A 20,541-nucleotide genomic window follows, 5' to 3' on the forward strand; every position below is an offset into this window, starting at 1 on the left:
AGTATTCTGCAGGGAAGAAATTTTTAATTAATTTATGAAACAAAGAAAAGTTCGAAGAATAGAATAAAATGAATATATAAATATAATACGATATATTTCAAAAATTCCAAAAATCAGAGAAAATAATATTTTTTTCAAATACCAATACTGACGTGGATTTTTAATTATTGACGGACGTGACAAAAATTTTATGATCTGTAACACATGTTTAATTCAAAATTAAAAATTAATTCGGCTCTGTGAATAATTGTTTTTTATTTATGATAAAAAGTGTTCATTCATAAAAAATCGATAGTCTAAATCGGATATAATCACATTGATTTTTGCACAACTTTTTGTGACGATATCCGATTGTGATAATATCTGATGCAACTTAACACAGAAAATAATAAAAATTAATAAATAAATTCATTAATTTTGGGTCATATTTTTAATTTTTGGAAATTCTTCACATAAATACATTTTTCAATAGTAATAACAATTTTTTGGATTTTATTATGTTATTAAGACTCATTTAAACATATTTTTGTAAAAGTGAAATATTGAGATTTCTGATCGAAAAGTTGAATTTTCATGGAAAAAATCACAAACAACGAAAAAAAAAAATGTAATCATATATTTTCATTCCTGTGATCTCATGATATTGAAAATGTGTGAAAATTTGGCAAAAAATGTCTTTACATCAAATTATGAACCAAAAAAAAAATGATTATATTCGGTTTTATTATGAACTATTTTAAATGAGCAAGCTAAATTTAAAAAAAAAGGTGATTTTGTATTTCGATAAATATATTATTTATCAAATTACTAATTCACTTATATCATATAATTTTAAACATTCATCGATTATTTCAAGCTTTTAATCTTAATATATAAATTATTATAAATATGTTTAATTATTTTATAATTAATTAATTTTGTTATAGAGATTAAATAATAATATTTTCAAGATATTATAGTTAAGGGAATATTATTTGCATTAAAATGAATACAACTATTAAATGAAAATGAAAAGATTGCAACAATAATAATTTAAAAATTATTAATTTCTTTTCTAATAGAAAAAATAAAGTGAATTTTCAATTTAAAATTCTTATTATATATATCTAGATTTTAATTAACTAAATATTATTTTAAGAAGTATTATTGTCAAAGGAATGATTGTTAATATTGCATAGTTTTTATGATTTGAACGATTGGGATATAATTATAAACAATTAATGATTTGAAATTACATTTTTTTATGTGTTTTTTAAACTAAATAATGTTAAATAAATATAAAATTTTTGTAGTCGGTTAAGAATTAAAATTGAATTGATAATATTATTCAATAGTTAATTATTCAAATTTTTTGCATAATAATGTGAATTTTTAAACATGATTTAAAGTTTACTCATTAAAGTTACATTGTAAAAGATTTGAATTATGATTATTAACATCAGACATTAAAGAAACGGAAATAAATGTTGAATTTGGTTTATGAAATCAAAAATAACAAAATTGAAGAATTGAATATATAAAACCAATAAGAACGAACACATTATTCAATTAACGAGTTCCAAGTTTATTATTCAATAACTGAGTCAAATAACCAAATACTCTGAAACAATCATTTATCTATTATGTTTAGCAAAAAATGAAAGTGAACAGTATTTATAAAAGAATAAAGAATTTAGGAGAAAACAATGAATGAAAAATTTGAGAATTACGAAAATGCGGCCTATTGTTGCAAAAAAAGTAAAAAGAATTATCATTCAAAAATATATCAAATTGCTGTAGTTGTTTTAAACATTCACAAACAAAACGATAATCATGTGATCGAATTTCTGAAAATAATTAAAACAACACTTTTTGAAAATACAAAAATTATCAACGTAAAAAACCACAAAACACAAATGAGAAATTTGTTTCTTATTGAAGTTAGATTTTCCAGTTTGATTATTTGAAATTGGCAATCTCCAATTTTCTTAAAAATCCATGATTATTATCACTTTATCTTTTTTCAGCTTATCTTTTTTTCATAAAAATAATTTCTTTGATGTTGGGTCTTTTTTTAAAACTGAATAATAACTTATTCCAATTTTCATTATCAAATCGCAACAACAGAGTCGCGACATGTTGTGTTTATCTAAATTTATGAAATAAAATAAATTTGGTATTTTCTCAATCTTTTTCCTGGCAACTCGAGGATTTTCATATATTTTTTGTTTTGTGACTTGTGATATTCACTTTTTTTGTTTCTTAAATTACTTCACCATTATTTTGAGTTAGGTTTTCAATTTTGTTTGTATATTTGTCAAAATTTTTTTGAAAAGTTCCTTTTATTTAATTTTCAAATAAAATAAAAATTTCATATTTTCATCAATTTTTTGTTCCTACTCAAGAAACTTCACCAAAATGGAAACAAATCCAAAAGAATGTTATCATTACCGTTTTTGTGAAGTTTCATAATTGGGAACATAAATTTGATCAAAATATGAAATTTTTGTTATATTAGAAAATAAAACAAAAGGAACTTTTCAAAAAATTTTAGACATTTATTATATATTAATTAAACTTTTTATGATATGTTTTTTGAGTTTTGTATAATTTTTGTACAGTGCCTTTGTATCATGTTTTAAAGCAATTTTAACTAGCATAGATAACTTATATCCATTTTTAACACTATTTTTTATATGTTTAATATAAATATGAGAGTTCTAAATGTTTCAATATTTTTTTTTAACAGATTCACTAATTTCATATTTTTATTTTTTGTTTTAAGTGTTAACAAGCAAACAATGATATGCAATGAATTTTTCTTGTATTTATATATATGTTTAATATGTGCTTAAACAAAAAAACTTATCAATTACAAAATTATATTGTATTAAGATAAAAAGGGAACCAAGGTGAAATGAAAAATACAATATAGTTATAAAAAACTCAGTGCTTTGAGTTCAACAAGCTCTGCAAAAGATTTTCGCTGACTCTTTTTTCTTTTATTGAAGCACTGGAGGAAAAAGCAAAAGGGAAAAAGGACAACGACGTTTGTTGGAACAGTCGAAGAGATTTCCACTAATTTGGCAAAAACCACTTTGACGATTTATCACTGTTTCTTTCTCTTTCTTCATCTTCATCTCTTTCGTTAATAATAATTTCATCTCTCCTTTCCTTTTCTTCGACAGTTTTCTTTTTTTTCTTCTCCTTTTCATCTTTTCTTTCTTTTTCTCTTTGATCTTCCCCAGTTCGCTGCTCTTGGGCTTCAGAATTGCCTGAAAAACATAGTTATGGTAATGTAAATATAAAAACAAGCAAAATAAACATTATAAACGTTAATATGGGTGAAAATAAAAAAGTCTAACTATCTTCCGAATAAAATAGAGTTGTGATTGATGATGGTGGAGGAGCTTCAGGATTCAATCTTTTCTTCATATTGACTCGATAGCGTTCGTTGGCGATTCGCTTTGCTTCCACTTTCTTCTCATGTGACTTCATCAGATATCCAATAAAACTGGAATTAGCATCTGAGACGACTGCGGTCAATGGGTCTTTCAGGATTTGAAAATTCGTCAAACAACATGCAATAGGGAAATACTCCGTCACTCTTTCCACTTCAAACGGCCATGGACGCCTGAAAACGGCAAAAAAAGTCTTCAACCTCCCAAAAAATCGCTCAACAATGACTCTATTGGACGCCAATTCGGGTGTTCCGACAGGTTTTGAGAAAATTGCACCCAATTTTGGCCTTGCTCCAATGAATGCAGAGTCAGCAAGTATCTTTACTCCTCCAAATTAACCATCAAACAGAGATTAATGGTCTTTAAAAAGGACAAAATCGTGTGTTGACCCTGTTTGAACGTGGCTAATTGTACAAGCAGTACCAATTCGAGGATTAACACCAACTTCCACCTTCACACAGTAAATATGATGCTTTCCACTATAAAATTTTTTTCCATATTCCAACCTCCCACCTGGTCGATTTGTTGGAATTACAGTACAATCCAAAACAAGACCCACCTCCTTCATTCCTTCAAGACAATCTGGTCGAAAAGTGAGAAATAAATCAGTCAAGGGCACTCTGATGTCTGCAGCAATACTGTGAAGAAGACGTATTGTTGCATTTTGAGTGTCAAAAAAAGAAGAAGAAAGCATAAATGTGTGTGTAGTGGATCCATGATGAAGAAAAGTGAGTAATAGAAAAAGTTGATCAGAAAAATTGTTCATTGCTTTATCTTATCCTTGGTGAGGAGGGATTTCTTTTTGAAGAAGTTGGAGTAATAAATCGAACTCAACTCGAGCGAAGCCAGTAAAGCGAAAAAAAGCAGTTTGGGTATTGCCTAAAATATTCAAAGCTCTCTCAATGATTGATGTGGATTTTTTTGTTTCTTTGACAGCAGGAGAAGCAGGCATTTTATTACTTTCTTCAACTCTCTCCAATACACTCAAAAGTGAAGATTCAGACATCGATCGAAACAGTCAAAAAATGATAACAACAAACACACCCTTCATATGTAAATATTTTTGTGATCAAAAATGACCCATGATAAAAAACAATGGATGTTATTAAATCTCATTGGAACTTAGTCGATCTTTTTGGAATGATATCAAACTCATTTCAAAAAGTTAATGTCAATACGATATGTCTAAATTTTTTTGTAAAGTTCCTTTTGTTTAATTTTCAAATAAAGAAAAAATATCATATTTTCATCAAATTTCGGTTTTCGCTCACCAAACTTCACTAAATTGGAAATAATAACATTGTCAATATTTTATTGTCATGATATCGAAATTTGATAAGTGGGAACAGAAATTTGATCAAAATAAGAAATATTTATTTAATTTGAAAATTAAACAAAAGGAACTTTTCAAAAAAATTAAGACATATAACTAAATAAATTCGTATAAGTTCTAGTACTTGACAGATTTGACTGAGTCACGAAAATGTGACTCAGTCAAATCGATTTTGGTCTGGTTTATCGAATTTTGCTAATTATTATCGAATTTCCCTCAATCTCGCCAAGGGCGAAATTGTGATTTTTATGATCACAACATGTGATCGAGCATTTTTTTGTTTTGTTTTAATCTTACTCGAAAATCGGTTTTCTTCAGCATGCATTTTATAATCAAACATTTTTTGCAAAATTTGCCCATTCTTCTTCCATCAGAAAGTTGCTGATGCAAAAATGTCCTTGATTTGGTCGAATAAAATGGAATTGCACACGCACAATTTTGTTCATTCATTTGGATAAACAGAGAGGCTATTTTGAAACATTCGTTGATGGCTATTGATAAAATATTGAATTCTGTATTCATGGAATAATTGCTTTTTCACATTCACGGGCTTTTCCTTTTTTTGGAAAAAGATAATGTTAAATTTGATGATTTTTTCACGATGATCATTTGAACAATTGAAATTTCGTTCAGGATCAAAGATCTAAAAGTTTCAGATCTTCAGATTGACAAAATGCAAATTCAAATATTCTTGTTTTGATATATGATCATTATTTATTAAAAAAAAACTTGTGAAATGAAATAATGAGCACACTTTTCATGTAAAGTTAAGGACCAAAAGTTCAAAAGAAATGAATATCCCAGCCTATTCATCAAAGAGAAATACTTAATAGAAAAGTTGAATTCAGAAGAAGGAACAATGCATCATCAACATACTTCCAATACACAATCTGCTTTAAATTTTTCATTTTTCTTCAAGAGAATTCAAAAATAGACAACAGATTAATAAAAACGATAACATCTTCTTCTTCGAAACCATGGAATATTATTCACAGATAGATTGACTCAACTTATCGATTTTTTTTTCTTAATTGTTTTAACACGTTGAAATCAAATTTTTCATCGAGTTTTGTTTTCAAATTGGACAAAAATCAACTTAGTGGTAATTTTTCTCTTTTTCATTTAAACATTTTCTCAACTTTTTCAATGACACATAATTCCTATTTATCAAATGTTAGTTTCGATCTTGCATTAGAAAGGTTTCATTCATATGTTAGAGATGAACAGGTCAGCTTTTTCACAATATCTCAGTACCTCAATTGCTTTGAAAACAAAAATGAAGATAAAAAACTTGATGACGTCTGTTCAGATATAATCAAACTCCTACGAATTGCAGATACTGTAGAAAGGGGCGAAGCACCACATCCAGAAGAACCAAAGACAAAAGAGGAATTTTAAAACGAACCGAATTATTTTTGAAGAAGACCCTCTTGGAATTTTATTGGCAGAAAAAGATATGAAAGATCCTGATTTTCAAGCAGCTAATATTTTTGATTCAGTCATTATATCAACATCTTCATCTTCATCATCTTCATTATCTTCATCGTCTTCATCTTGTTCTTCCTCATCATTTTTGCCTTCTTCATCATCTTTTAATATCACAATCATCAAAAACATCTGAATCATTTTCACATACGAACGAATCAATTGATGTTGCAATTGAATCGGAAGATTATGAAGTTGAATTGCTTTTTGCAAGCAAAGTTTTCGATATTATCTCACCATATTCGACTGACAAAAAAGATGAAATGTGCCTCAATATTTCTTCATGCATCACGTCTGATTGGAGCAATGGGATGGAGCGAAGGTTTGAAATATTAATTAATTCAGTTTTATTTAAAGAAGATCCAGAGCTGAAAAAGTAATGTCTGAAGATAAATGTGTGATTAATTTTGAATTCATATTGCTTCCATCAAAATTTTCGTTTTTATAATTCACTTTAAGTGCTGATAAATGAGCACAAAAAAAAAATAATTCCATTCAAAAATTATTTTTTCATGAATATTATCTGAAGCATTGTCATTTATAACAAATGCATTGCCTTTATCTTTTTAATGAATAATTCCTCACAAAAGAAATTAAACATTTGAAAAATCGACACTCCGAAAAAAGTTATGATTTCAAAAATAATCACACATATCAAAATGTACTGAGTATATCTCCAAGTTCTATTGTGGAATATAATGCTCAAATCAATCATTAAAATTTGTCAAAGATAAGTTTCAATCGTACTATATGGGTGATTCTTTTTGTAATCATAATTTTTTTCGACGTGTTGATTTTTCAAATTTTACATTTTTTTTGTAAGGAATTTATTGTACAAAAGAAAAATAGCACTATAATACTAAATATTTTTGATATGTCTGAATATTTTGTAAAGTTCTTTTTGTTTAATTTTCAAATTTAATAAAATTTTCAAATTTTCATCAGTTTTTTGTTCCCACGTTTTAAACTTCTATAAAATGAAAATAAAAACATTGTTGAGGTTTTGATATCCAATTAAGGAAAGTTTAATCCGTGGGAACAGAAATTTGATAGAAATATAACATTTTTTCTTTATTTGAAAAATAAACAAAAGGAACTTTTCAAAAAAATTCACCCATATGGCTCTTTCTTTTCGAAAAGTCGAAAAACTTTAATTGCGATCCCATGAAAGATCAAAAAATTATCCCAGAATAATTTTATTTTTTATAAAATGACGTTTTCAGATTTGTCTGAAAGCAGAAAGTCTCAACTGTGTAAAAGACTATTTGAATTTCTTCAACTTCATTTAAAGAATGAGGAAACATCTTTCATTCTTCACTTTTCATACCATTCAAGAAATGGAAAAGAAATTCTTGAATTGCTTAACAATTAATTGAATGGTAATATCAATGTATTATTATTTAGTTTCATTTTTTTGTATTCTCTTCTTTTGATTAAATAGTTAAAATGGAAAACATTCTAATTTACGCTGGTTCATTGAACGATATATTAGACAAAAAGAATAAAATACTCTTGTTACAAACATTTTTGAGATCATTTTCTTCAACTGAACTAATAAAAGCTGGCTGGAATTGTGCAGCAAACAACATTTTACACGCCGAACGGATGTTGAAAAGGCACAATTTTGAAATAATTCTCGCAAGCAAACCGAAAATTCCCAGTAGTAAAAAACGTTCGTTTTTTTTTTCTTTTCTCATTTAAAGCTATATGGAAACATCAGCATTGAGTTTATATGTCTTTTATTTATGTGAATGGTGGTTAAGGAAGAACACAAGTGAAAGTTGCAAAGAACAAAACATTCAAGAAACAAGAATATTCAAAGATTTATCAGATGATGACTTTGAATTCTTAAACTCAAATCATCATTTTACAATAACTGATCAACAATCATCACATATTTTATTCAATTATGAAGAAATTCAAACTCTTTTAAATGCATTCTCTGTTTCAAAGTTTCAACCAATCAAAAAAAAAAAAAAAAAAAAAAAAAAAAAACAAATATTGTTTCGATAATATTCATTTGAACAAACATAATCGATTCTGCTCAGGACATTCCCTGATTTCATCTTCATCATTTCCTCCGCTTCAGCTAACTCGAGCAAGCACCCCATCAACGCCTCCTTCTTTTGCTTCTCCTTTTTCTTACGACAGGCATATAGATGAAATTATCAATGAACCTGTTTTGTCATCACACTTTTCAAGTTTTGTAATTGATGATTCGTCTTTTAATGATATATATTTAATGAATTCCAATGCTTGCATTTCCGAGTATCAGATAAGTTTGTGTTCTAAAATATTAAAACATAAATTAAATAAGTTTTTATATTTCCTGATTCATTCATATAAATTGATTTTCAAAAAGAGAAATAGTTGTACAAGAAAACAGTAAATTATTTGAAAAATAAATGTGTACAAACAATTCTTTTAAGAATTCTGATGAAAGTCTCTGTAAATGGTTTTAAGGATATAAGAGGATATTCTTTGGTTCAAAAGATGAATTATTCAGAAGAAAGAAAAATGAAATTGATGTAAAAATTTGTAGATCATTATTCTTCAGATTGGTAGTTAACATTGAAAAGGCAAAAAGAAGAACAGATATGTGTTATTTGTGAGTTAGAATAGTATTTTTGGTAGGAAAAGAAAAAACAAAAATTTTAACAAAATCAGAATTACAATAAATGGAAACACTTAGAATTCATTACACTATTCAAAATTTTCATCGCAGGAAGTTTAATGAGAAAGTTGCGAATCTTCAAGAAAATGAGTTTTTGGCTTTATAAGATTTTAAACAAAATCGGACTTTTCCTATTAAACAAACTCAAGAAAGCAGAGATTATTATACAAAAAAAGAAATATCACACCTTTGCGTAGTCATTCATCATTTAAAGAAGAGTGGAAAATCGAAGATTTGCTTCCATTTCATCTATGAAGTTTTGTCGAAAAACAGCCGGTTTGCTATCGATTGCTTGAAGATTGCTCTTCAAAATTTGCAATCATTAATAAATAATCATTCACATCTGAAAGTGTGTGCAGACTGCCGCCCGCACTACAGAAACGGCTGCTTTCTTCATTTTTTGCTTCATCCGTTTTCAACCCTTCACAAAACATTTGAAACAACCTCGCTTTACTTTTTCGGAGAAGGTCACGGGAAAAGCGAGGTTGATGGGGAATTTGGAGTCCTTGCTAGAATCGCTCAAAGATCTTGCAAGGACATCTCCACACTCAAAGATTTGATAACTTTCTTTCAAAAAGCATGCCAAAAAATTGAAAGAAAGGATGATAAAAGATTGGAGAGATTCTTTATCGATAACTCTCCCCGAATCAAGCAAAAGACAAGCTTGAAGCTTGTTGTGAAGGACATAAAAACTTATTTGTGTTGGAGATCCACAAAAGCACAAATTGAAGAAACTCCTTTTTTCAATTCTTCCGTTAGTGGATGGAGAAAGATCTCATTTGAAAGCGTTTTTCATTTGAACAAAAAACAATCAACAAGCCGTCAATTCATTTGCGAAGAAGATGTTTTAACAGGGTCCTCAACAATTTCTTTATCTGAAAGGAGATTAGAGAAGTTGAAAGTTAATGATAAAGAGAATGAAGAAGGCAAAATTATTTTTCCAAATCAGCTTTCAACTGAAAATATTGATGATAGCGAAAATTACGATGAGACTGAAGATTCTGACATTGAGTCAATTCGCCGCAAAGTTCTCACTTACCAAATACAATTCAACGACAATGCAACAAAAGAAGTTATATCTATTGAAGAAGAGGAAGATGTGGATGAAGGTGTGATTCAGGAGGAAAAAGTGATGGGAAAGAAAAAATTGAAACGAATGAAGAAATAAAAAGGAGAAGAGGGAGACTGTGAAGAAGGTGAAGAGGAGGAAGAGCATTGACGTTTCATGGGAGAGGAAGAACAAAAACGTTGCTCCACTGCATATTATGGGACAATGAGCATTCCAATGAGCTCCTCCAGGTTAGCTGGGAATGAGTTGCGCTTCGATACGTTCTGTTGATCGACTGTCTTGCAGAAGAGTCTCGAAGGCTGTGCATTCACACGCACTGCCAGCTTCTCCAGCACTGCTCTTATTGACAGCCGCTCATCCACACTTTAAATGAGCAAGTTCACTTCCCTCTAACGCCCGCACTCATATAAATCGCAGAAAGCGGCTTTTTGCTTTTCTGAGCTGGTTTTTGCGATGAAATTTTCTTGTGTGAATGATCAGCTGATACTTATTTGCTGCTTTCTTCCATTGATTTATCGTCTTTTATTCTCTGCCATCTTCTCCTCCTTCTCCTTCGGTCGAATTTGAGGCTGTTTTCGCTGAAGTCATCAATATCAAAGTGATGCACCCACATGTTCAGCTGATTGTCTTCCGTCTCTTACCATTCAAATGCTTTCAGCTCTTCCTCTTCTTCTTCTTCTTCTCCATTTCTTTTTTTTTGTCATTTCATCTTTATCTCATCTAGTTTGTTGATGGTCAACAAAATGTCTCCAGCCTCTAAAGAATCATAATCCAATGAATGCAGCTCTCTCTTCGTCAAATCCTGCTCATTTTTTTCTTTTTAACTGTTTGCTTCAGATTCATCTGCATTTTGATAGTCTTTCTCAACATTTCCATTGATGTTTTCTGCAATTTTCATTTTTTCATTGCCATTATTTTCACTCCTATGCTTCCCATCTTCTCCCTCATCCTCCATCTGACCTATCATCTCCTAATCATTCTGTCTATGTCTATGCTTATGTTCACTTTCATTCCCATCCCCATTCTCACTCTCATTATCATTGTTCTTCTTCTGCTATCTGCTTCTTCCCCTCTCATTGCACGTCGTATTCTGCTGTGTGCTCCCTTTGTGTAAATACTGCTGTAACAGAATGTCACCGCCTGGTGTGAGCACCGTGTTCTGTATCGACTCACTACAGCTGAGCTGCTGCTGCATTTTCCCATTGAAGCGGAAAAGAAGCAGCTGATGAAATAGTAGAATGGTGGATGGATCAAGTGAAGCAAGAAGAAGAAGAAGAAGAAGAAGAAGAAGAAGCGATCTTCGCTGAGAAAGAAAACGAAGAATTTAAGTCTCTTCTGGAGGCGATGCTTATTTCTGAGTTTGGAGCTGATGATGCTACTGTCTCAGATGCTATTTTGAATGCGATGGGAATAAATCCGACTACTGATCCTGGTTTAGCAGCAGCCATCGCCATCAGCTTGGAAGAGAAGATGGCAAACGGAGAGAAGAAGATGCAGCAGAAGGCGCAGGAGCTGAGGGAGGCGAGGAGGAGGAGCAGATTGAAGGAGCAGAGAAAGAAGAGGGAGGAGGAAAAAATGAATAGGAAAGCCGAGGAAGGCGATGGGAAAGGGAAGGAAGTTGATGCAGAGGCGGTGGACGAGAAGGAGAGAGAGAGGAAGAGGAAGAGAGAAGAAAAAGAAAAAGAGCGAAAAAGGCTAAGAAAAGTCGAGAGTCCGAGAATAGAAGGAGAGAAAAAAATTACAGCCTCTTCCGCCTTCAACTGGAACCACTTGCTATTCTGTTTTCTTTCTGCACGATCCATATCTCCAAAAGAACCGAAAGGCAGGAGTCGAAAGCTTTTTAACCCACCGATTCAGTTTGGGAAGTGATTCTGTTCAATACCTCATCCGCTGTCTGAAGAGGAACAATGTAGTTGTTCTGCTGGAAGGCGGGAGAGATGAGTGTGAGGAGCTGATTACGAAGACAGAGACGCTGATATTTCCGTGAGCGGTGATTGAAAGTGAAGTGAGGTGCAGACAAAACACGTATTTCGATCGGAATGCTGAAGTGAGTTCAAATGCATTAACATGTTGGAATTCATCATCATCTTCATCATCTTCTTCTTCTTCCTCCACCTCTTCGCCACCTCCTCCTCTTCTTCATCATTGACAACGATGACGATCAGAGAGAGATTGATAAACTTCACAGTCCCACCCAATCAAGTGCTCCACACGTATTTCGACAATTTCATAAAGAAAACCGAAACAACTTCCCAAACACCACAGCCATCAAAGGCAGAAAACAGCGAGCAGAACAAAAACCAGGCGAAGCTGAAGAAGCAGACCTTGTTTAAGAAGCTGTTCTTGCTATCTCTTTCGCTCTCTTCTCGTCTCATTCCTTTTCAACACATTCAAACTGTCCTCCGCTTCAGGTTCTGTCGCCCTTCGTTGCTATTTTCGGTACCTGTGAAAGGGCAAGGAAGTGATTCATCATCATCATCTTCTTCTTCCTCTTCGTCTTCGTCTTCTTCTTTTTCTTCTTTATTATTCGTGTCTTTGCCTTTCATCTGTCAATTTGACACACATCATATGCTTCTTTGTGAAAATCCATCTTTGACTGTGTTGTGGAATAATAGCAGGAAAAATGTTTTGCTGATAGGATGATCATGATTCTTTTTTTTTTGATAGATAATCGAAGAGGAATAAGTCATTGAAATATCATTTAAAGTTGAAGTTTCAATAAAAATTGAAAGATGCATAAAATAATCATCAAACTGAAAGAAATTGAAGAAGAAGAAGAAAAAGAAGAAGATGCAAAAGAAGAAGAAGAAGAAGAAGAAGAAAGCGAATGACTGTTCTTTATAACCGATAAAAGCAGATAATGATGTCACCACCGAAGCCGCAATGATAGACTTATTCAGTTGCTAGGCACGTTCTATCTTTAACCAGAAACCTCCCTTTCGTAACTCACTCTTCTCCCATCACTTGTTTCATGCTTATAGGCTGGTATCTGCACATTCTTCAAAACAGAGCAAGAAGTTGACGATCAGTTTGAAGACGCATGTGAAAATAACACTTCGTTTCATGTTTCTTTGAAGAACGCAGATTGAGAAAAGCTGTTTTTAAAACATCTCTTTTGTAAGGCAGAGGCGGGCAATGTGCAGATGGAGGTGCATCGAAGAAGCCATAATCCGCAGATGGAAAAGTATGATGAGGCTTTTATGCTAATCACGACGTGCGACCAGCTTGGTTACACTGAGTAATAAAAGAAATCGTTATATCGAAAGTTGTGATATAAAAAAGTTTTCTATCTTCATCAACTCTGCCATGAAAGACACTCATTGACAAATGAATCACATTTCTTCCTTAGCATCTGTATTCCCTGCTTTTCCATCACAGAACCAATTGCCATCTCTTTTTTCTTTTTTTTCATGTAGCAACGTATTCAACGGCTCGTTCGCTCCGTATCAAATAATCTTCATGATCTATTTTTTTTTGTATTTTTGTTATAAATCTTGAAGAAACAGAAAGATAATGAATATTTATTAACAATTCGAAATAAACAAATATTATGAACAATAATCAGTAAAGTGAATCATTTTTTTTCACAGCATGCATGTAACTGATGATTTTTTATGAAGATTACACAAATGATTTTGATAAATTCAACATTTTTTAAAAAATAAATTGCAATTCACATGGTTTCACCTTATTATCTAATTTAAAATAAAATTGTAACCAAAAATCTGTGTTCCGAATATACATGTAAAATAGTCAAAAAAACTACTGTTGTATCATGGATAGAAGAAAGTATGCAAAGTTCTCATAACATTTCCCTTTATCATTTATCATGAAAAATCTTATACTGGTTTTTACAAATAAAAGTCAAGATGTGAGAACTGTGTTATTTATATCGTTTGCTCAGCAATGAAGTGTAGTCTTTAAATAATATACTATTTAAAAAATGAAAGAAAATAATTGTTGGAAAATCTCTGATTTTTCAAAAATAATTTTTGACATGTAAGTTTATAAACGTTAATCGATCTGCATTTCGGAAAATTGTCCAGATGTATAAGAATAATAAAGATTTATGACTTTATATAAATATTTTCCTTTGTTTTTTATAATTTTCCAGAGATCAATTGAAATTCTTTTCTTTTTGAAGAAACAATGCAAGAAATGAACTCCTTTCATGCAATAATGGAGTTATCATTTGCAAATACAACTTAAAATGAACGAAATTCGAATATATCTCATTGCGATTCACTAACCCCAACACAAAGTGAGATGTTTGTCAGAATGAAGAATTTTACTCAAAATTCGAAGTGAATAATATTTATACCAACATAAAGCTTTGATGTTTCTTCGTTTGCATTAATTAATACAATTTCCATTTTTCATTATTCACAAATAATTATTGTTTTCTTTTGGACAAATTGTTGTTGTTCTCAAGAGGAAATTGTTGAACGACAAAGACTGAAAAGAAGAGAATGCAGTGCAAAAAATGTTTTGAAAAAAAGTTTGAAAAGCTCATTGTTATAAACCTTCAAGTTTGTTCGCATTTCATTATTAATTCACTTTTGATTTTGTTATATAACAAATATCTTTTAACAGTTCAAGTATTCCTGCTGACTAATAATCGCGAAGCGTTCATTTTCCTCTTCCTCAGCTGGTATTTTAACATTTCTTCTTCTTCTTCTAATTCCAATAGTGTAATTGAAATTTCTTTCGAAGAATCACAGTATGCAGTGTCCTTGGATCCCAAAATTTCACCTGTGCATCTGTAATAAGACAAACAAAGAACAAAGTTCGATACAAAGTTATGTTTATGGAAAACAGTCACGGAACAGTCACGCATGATAAACAGCAGAACGAATAAAGTTGATTCAACGTATAATCAACTTTTTGATTTGATCAAAAAAGAAGCATCTACCTGTTGAATGACCAAAGTGACATCAAATCGAGTTCAAGAAACTCTTTTGCAGGAGAAGAGAGTTTCAACAAAACTAAAATAGTAAACATATAACCAAAAAGGTTCATTGAGATCAACAATATTAATAAAATACTGAACATTTTTCAAATATCAGACAAAAAGAAGATAAAAGCAATCTTTTTTCTTCCGTCTTCGGAAGAGAAAAATGTTAACTAAATGAGAAAAAGATAGTGGAATTGAAGAAGATGGAGCAGCTTTCGAATACTGTATTCAACATGAACCATTCATTTGTGTGTTTCATCATTACCAGTTCAGATTCAATTTTTATAATCTTCTCCTTTCCCAAATTGACAAATCCCAGCAATTACATCCTTCTTCATCTCTGTAGAACTTTTTTGAACAAGCAAATCCGTTCATTCTCGAATACATTACAGAAACGGATCAATAGAATTAGCCAACTCTTCCTACGACTCTATACAAATTTGATCTGCGCAGATCATATCAGAACAGGCTCGGTAACTTCCCTGTTCCATATTGAACTTTGCACTCATTGAATTCTTTTCAAGAACTACATAGCGGAATTGATGGAGATCATCTGAAAGGCTTTGGAGAAATACATGTATGATGCTGAAGCTTCTGCTTCAAAAAGGCTGAAACGAACGAGCTGAGTGTGCAACAGAGTTGTTGTTTTTCCTCTTTCTGCAGGTTCATTGTGATATAATCTTGACACAGATGAAACAGACACCGAAGTTGATTTGCATAGATAACATTGCGGTGCTGATTACAGCGATGTTTGTCAGAGAGGCATTGATGGCCTGAAGGTTGTGCTGATATTGCCAAACATGCAATGATGGACACAGAGAATCATGCGCATTTTGTTTGAAGAACAGGGTGGTGCTAATGAAATGGTACATGAATTGCCCTGCACTACCAGAAAGATGAGTACCGCACTGCGATGATTGAGCGACTAAGTTTATTTTGTTTTGAGCACATTTCGGTTCAGTCATATGTATCAACGATGTGTGCAGCTGAAAGAAATGGAAAAGAATTGATTGTGGTTGTTAAAGGTTCACTGATGCTGTTCTTCATATCCGTTGCACGGATGCTGGTAAAGAACTGAGAGAAGATTATATAGGTGATGGGAATTGCGCTGAATGCAGGCAAGAAATTGAGTGAAAAAGAAGAGCAGGAAAGAATGAAAAGAGAGCATGTATTGCTCAAACAGAATTATTCTGAAAACGAAGCATACAAGAAAACAACAATGAATAAGAAGCGCCGAAAAAATGAAAAAGAGATAAGATAAAGGGAAAAGAAAGATGATGAGATGAATAAAAATTCAGTTCAAAATAAAAATGAAATTATGCAAAATACATTAAATTCATAGAAACGTGTTGATTGAAATGCATCGTACAGTTACACATATGCATAATGATCAAAAGTTTTCAAAATTCAGTCTGTTATACCAAGTTCCGTTTGGCAAACATCTCTATTCTTTGATGTTAAGGAGTAACATACTTCAATGAGAAAGCAAGTTTCCTCGTTTGAAGCTGCTGAAACAGAATCCAGGCAAAAGAACATCTTCCTGATTGAGTCAAATAGGCATGAATTGCAAATCCTTCGTGCTTTGCTTCCACTGAAACAATCGATTCTGTTTGAAAAATACAATGTTGTTCATATCTTCGAGCAGGATTTTTTGTTTTGATTTTTGTACAAAAAATATAGATACATTTATTCGAGCATCTTATATGTGCAGCTTTTATCTCCGCAGACTGTCACATAGATGTAGAAGTTGATTGAAACGAAAATGACTCCATAGATAGCTGATGAAGTGTGAAATATTATGGGGGATTATGAAGTGGCAAATGATGAACGGTGGAGCAGGAAAGCGCTTTTGAAGTTGAACAGAAAGCAGGAGCAGTTAAAAATACTTAGGAGGAAAAAGAAGAAGTGGAAGAAAGACGGATATTGCAGATGTGGAGGAGGATGAAGCAGTGAAAGAAGAGTTGGTTCAAAATGTGGATATTGAAGATGGAAATTGGATGGTGGATACATCAAAAGCGGTAGAAGAAAAAAAAATTTTTTTTTTGAATAATTAATTTTATAAAAAAAAGGTATTTTGTCAAATTGTTTCAACACGAAATCTGCTTTGATGTTTATTTTTTTTAATTTGTTATCAAATCTTTATTTTTTCTAAAATTAAGATACAATTCATTTTTATGCTTTCAAAAACAAAAGGAGCTAACTTTTCATGTCAGATAGGCGAAGTGAATGAAAATCATAAATAAACAAGCATAACTGCATTGTCAAATTCTCAATCAGAAATATGTGAAGAAGAAACGATGGCATAAACAAAAATTGATAGCAAAAATGATTGATACTTCGAAATAGATTTCAAATGAAAACACAGGCAAACAAAGCATAGAACAACTTTCTGAATAAAATGTTGAAAATTTTTTTATTCACCAATGGATTTTAATAACCACATTCCATTAACTTTTCAGTCCCTTCTCCAAGCATCATCCCTATTTATCATATCACATCTTTCTCAATTACTCTTTTCTTTTGGTTCATCAATGATTCCTGCGACTTTCATAACAAACATTCCTTCTACTTATCCTTTTCATCTTAATACGATGATTATTGTAGAAGTGATGAACATCTGCCATTCCCATTCACCAATTAATTATCAGAATTCGAAGCTTCAATCAACAAAATGTCAAATATGAATCATCATCATCATCATCATCATCATCAGAAGAAGAAGAAGAAGAAGAAGAAGAAGAAGAAGAAGAAGGAGAAGAAGAGGAAGAAGAGGAAGAAGAAGAAGAAGAAGAAGAAGAAGAAGAAGAAGAAGAAGAAGAAGAAGAGTTTGAGTGAAGTGCAATGCAGTTCACTATGCATTCTTCGAACAATTCAATGAAGATATAAAGATAAGCTTGACAATTGAGAGGATTGTCCATTTTGTTTAGCAAATGAAGTGCACCACCAGAAACCCAGAATTGGATCTGAGCTGCCATCTTCACTCCTCCTATCAAGGAGTCAAAATGGATTTCATAAATAACAAATTAAATGAATCAGATTGAATGATATATTATCCAGTACTAAAACAAACCTTTATCAAAAAAACGATTTTCTCATTAATTATTTATCGTTGGTTTTGAAGAAACAAAAGAACTATTTATTTGTTTTTGCCATTTGTTTAAAATAAATAATTCAAAATTGAAAAACACAATCAATTATATAACATACATGTTTGATCTGAATTAAATGCTAAAAATAAATTCATTTTTGATACACGTTCTGTCATCAACAAAATTAATAATAATATTTGTTATTGCTAGTTATTAACTATTATCATTAAAATAAAATGTATCAACAAATGTACATTCAAATTATAAATTGGTAACATGAAAAATCATTAATCACAAGCGATCGTTTCGATCAAAATATGAATATTTGATGAATGAATTATTTCCCTTTAAATTTTATTTTCATGAAAGCTATTTTGGTTTGAGGAAAATAACAAAAATGAAGAAATGTGATTCGTTTGTGATAAATATATAAATGGCACTTTATCGTTTTTGGATGAATTATTATTTATTTGATAAAAAACTATTACGGGAAGATCTCTGATTTCAAAAAAAGAAAGTGCTGAATTTGAAATTATTCTTGTGAAAAATTTTTTAATGAAAGAAGTTAAAACTATTCAGATTTAATTTTTATGCATGAAAGATATATTCTCAAACCGAAATTTGAAAAAGAGAAAATTAGGTTTCAAAAATAATCACCCATATGTCTTTATTTTTTTGTAATGTTTTTTTTAATTAATTTTCAAATAAAAAAAACATATTTCGATCAAATTTCTTCCCACTCACCTAATTTTTCTTAAACATCTGCATCACCTTAAAAAAGGTGGGATCTCGTCAGTCTGTGCCCGGTACTTTTTTTTCCTTTAATAAAAACAAATTATTTTTTTTAAAAAATGCCTTGGAAAGGATAAAACACTTTCCAATAATTCAAAATTTTCAAAATAAAAATTTTATCACAATTAACAATCAATAAACTTTAATTATATATTTGTCTATTTAAATATTATTTTTCACTTTGACAGAAGTCATATCATTATACGAAAATTTACATCAATATGGGTGATAATTTTTGACATCATATTTTTATCTTTCAATATTTTCGGTTCGAAAATTTGACTTCAATATCAACAAAAGAACAGTGAAAATTGGAAATGTCTGAAAAAAACATCTTCATCTTTATTTGAGTGAAAACATTTTTTTTTGACAGCGGTTGTGATAATTTTTTAATTTGAAAACAAAATCTCTTCCCAATGACAAATAAGCTTTGAAAAATTAACACACCGAAAAAAGTTATGATATAAATAATTATCACCCATATTACTTCATCCAATTATTCATCTTCTGCAAATACATTTCAAATACTTCTGAAAAATTCTTCTCTTCTTCTTCTTCCAACAAAATTTTTGCATTTCTTTCATTTTTCTATTCTTCTCCTTCTCCTTCTCCTTCTTCATCTTCTTCTTTTTCTTTCACCTCCAGCATTTGAAAAATGTTGCATGAAGTTTATCAAAAGAAATAGAAGAGTTGACAGCTGGGCCATCGAGGATTGAGCAATGTGCATCGGCTGCTCAACAAAGACTGCTATCGAGGAAGCAACAGCAACATGTTTGCGTCAAATTAATCTTCTTTCTTTATTTCTTTTCTAACTCTTCCACGTCATATTTATTTTCTCCTTTTACATTTCTCTTTCTTTATATATATATATCTTTTTTTTCTTTCTCTCTCTTTTCTTTATATGATTCCCATTTCTTTGTATTTGTGTCAATTCAGAACAAAGTGTATGCTAGTTTGTTTATTCAAATCAGTTTCAATGCATAACACTTTTCTTTATAATTATTTGTTGATTTCTCTTCTCTAATATAATATTTTCTTTTATTATTTCATTTCTCTTCTCAATCTACTCTTCTCTCTTCTTCTCTTCTCTTCCCTATCTTTTTCATCTCCTTTTCCTTTCACTTTTCCTTTTCCTCTTCCTCTCCTCTTTCTCCTTCTCCTTCTCCTTCTCCTCATCCGCAACTACACCCAGCGAATTCCCACTGCTCTTCGCTTTCTCCGCCTCTCTAACTCCACCTCTGCCCTGTTTCTGGTGTGAATTACGTTCCTCCTCCGCCTCCTCTTCCTCAGCGTGAATTTTGTTCCTTCCGCGCCTTAACTGACAGACCATGGGCAGAGGAAAGAGGAGAGAGGGATAGGGAAAGGGAAGAAGTAGAAAGAAGAAGAGGAGGAGGAGGAGGAGAAGTGGAGGAGTTGAGTTTGGGAATGGAGATTTAGATAGAAATATATGTTTTGATGAAGAAAGAAGAGGAGAAGGATATGATGATGATGAGGAAGAGGAAAAAGAGGAAGATGAAGAAGAAAATGAAGATGATTTTATTTTGCTAAGTGAAATGGAAAACAGAGAAAATTTCAGATTCATAAAAGAAGCAGAAGAAAAAGAAGATGGAGAAGAAGATGAAGAAGACAAATCTGCCTTAAAGCGGAAGAATAAGAATCTGAGACATTCTGTTGCTTTCAATATAACTGTTCATGAATCACCGTT

At 31.1% G+C, this 20,541-nt stretch overlaps 1 protein-coding gene across 1 annotated transcript; it reads left to right on the forward strand.

Annotated features, from left to right (window-relative positions):
• Positions 1-11,246: 11,246 nt before the first annotated feature.
• MONOS_9312 (uncharacterized protein) lies at positions 11,247-11,870 on the forward strand (the record flags this gene model as incomplete). Its single annotated transcript, XM_067879800.1, has 1 exon — positions 11,247-11,870. One exon carries the CDS (start codon positions 11,247-11,249, stop codon positions 11,868-11,870), a length of 624 nt encoding a protein of 207 aa, XP_067736253.1.
• Between the last annotated feature and the right edge of the window lie 8,671 nt (positions 11,871-20,541).

Source organism: Monocercomonoides exilis (assembly GCF_001643675.1).
Source record: "Monocercomonoides exilis strain PA203 chromosome Unknown scaffold1-2713096, whole genome shotgun sequence".
Taxonomy (NCBI): Eukaryota; Preaxostyla; order Oxymonadida; family Polymastigidae; genus Monocercomonoides; species Monocercomonoides exilis.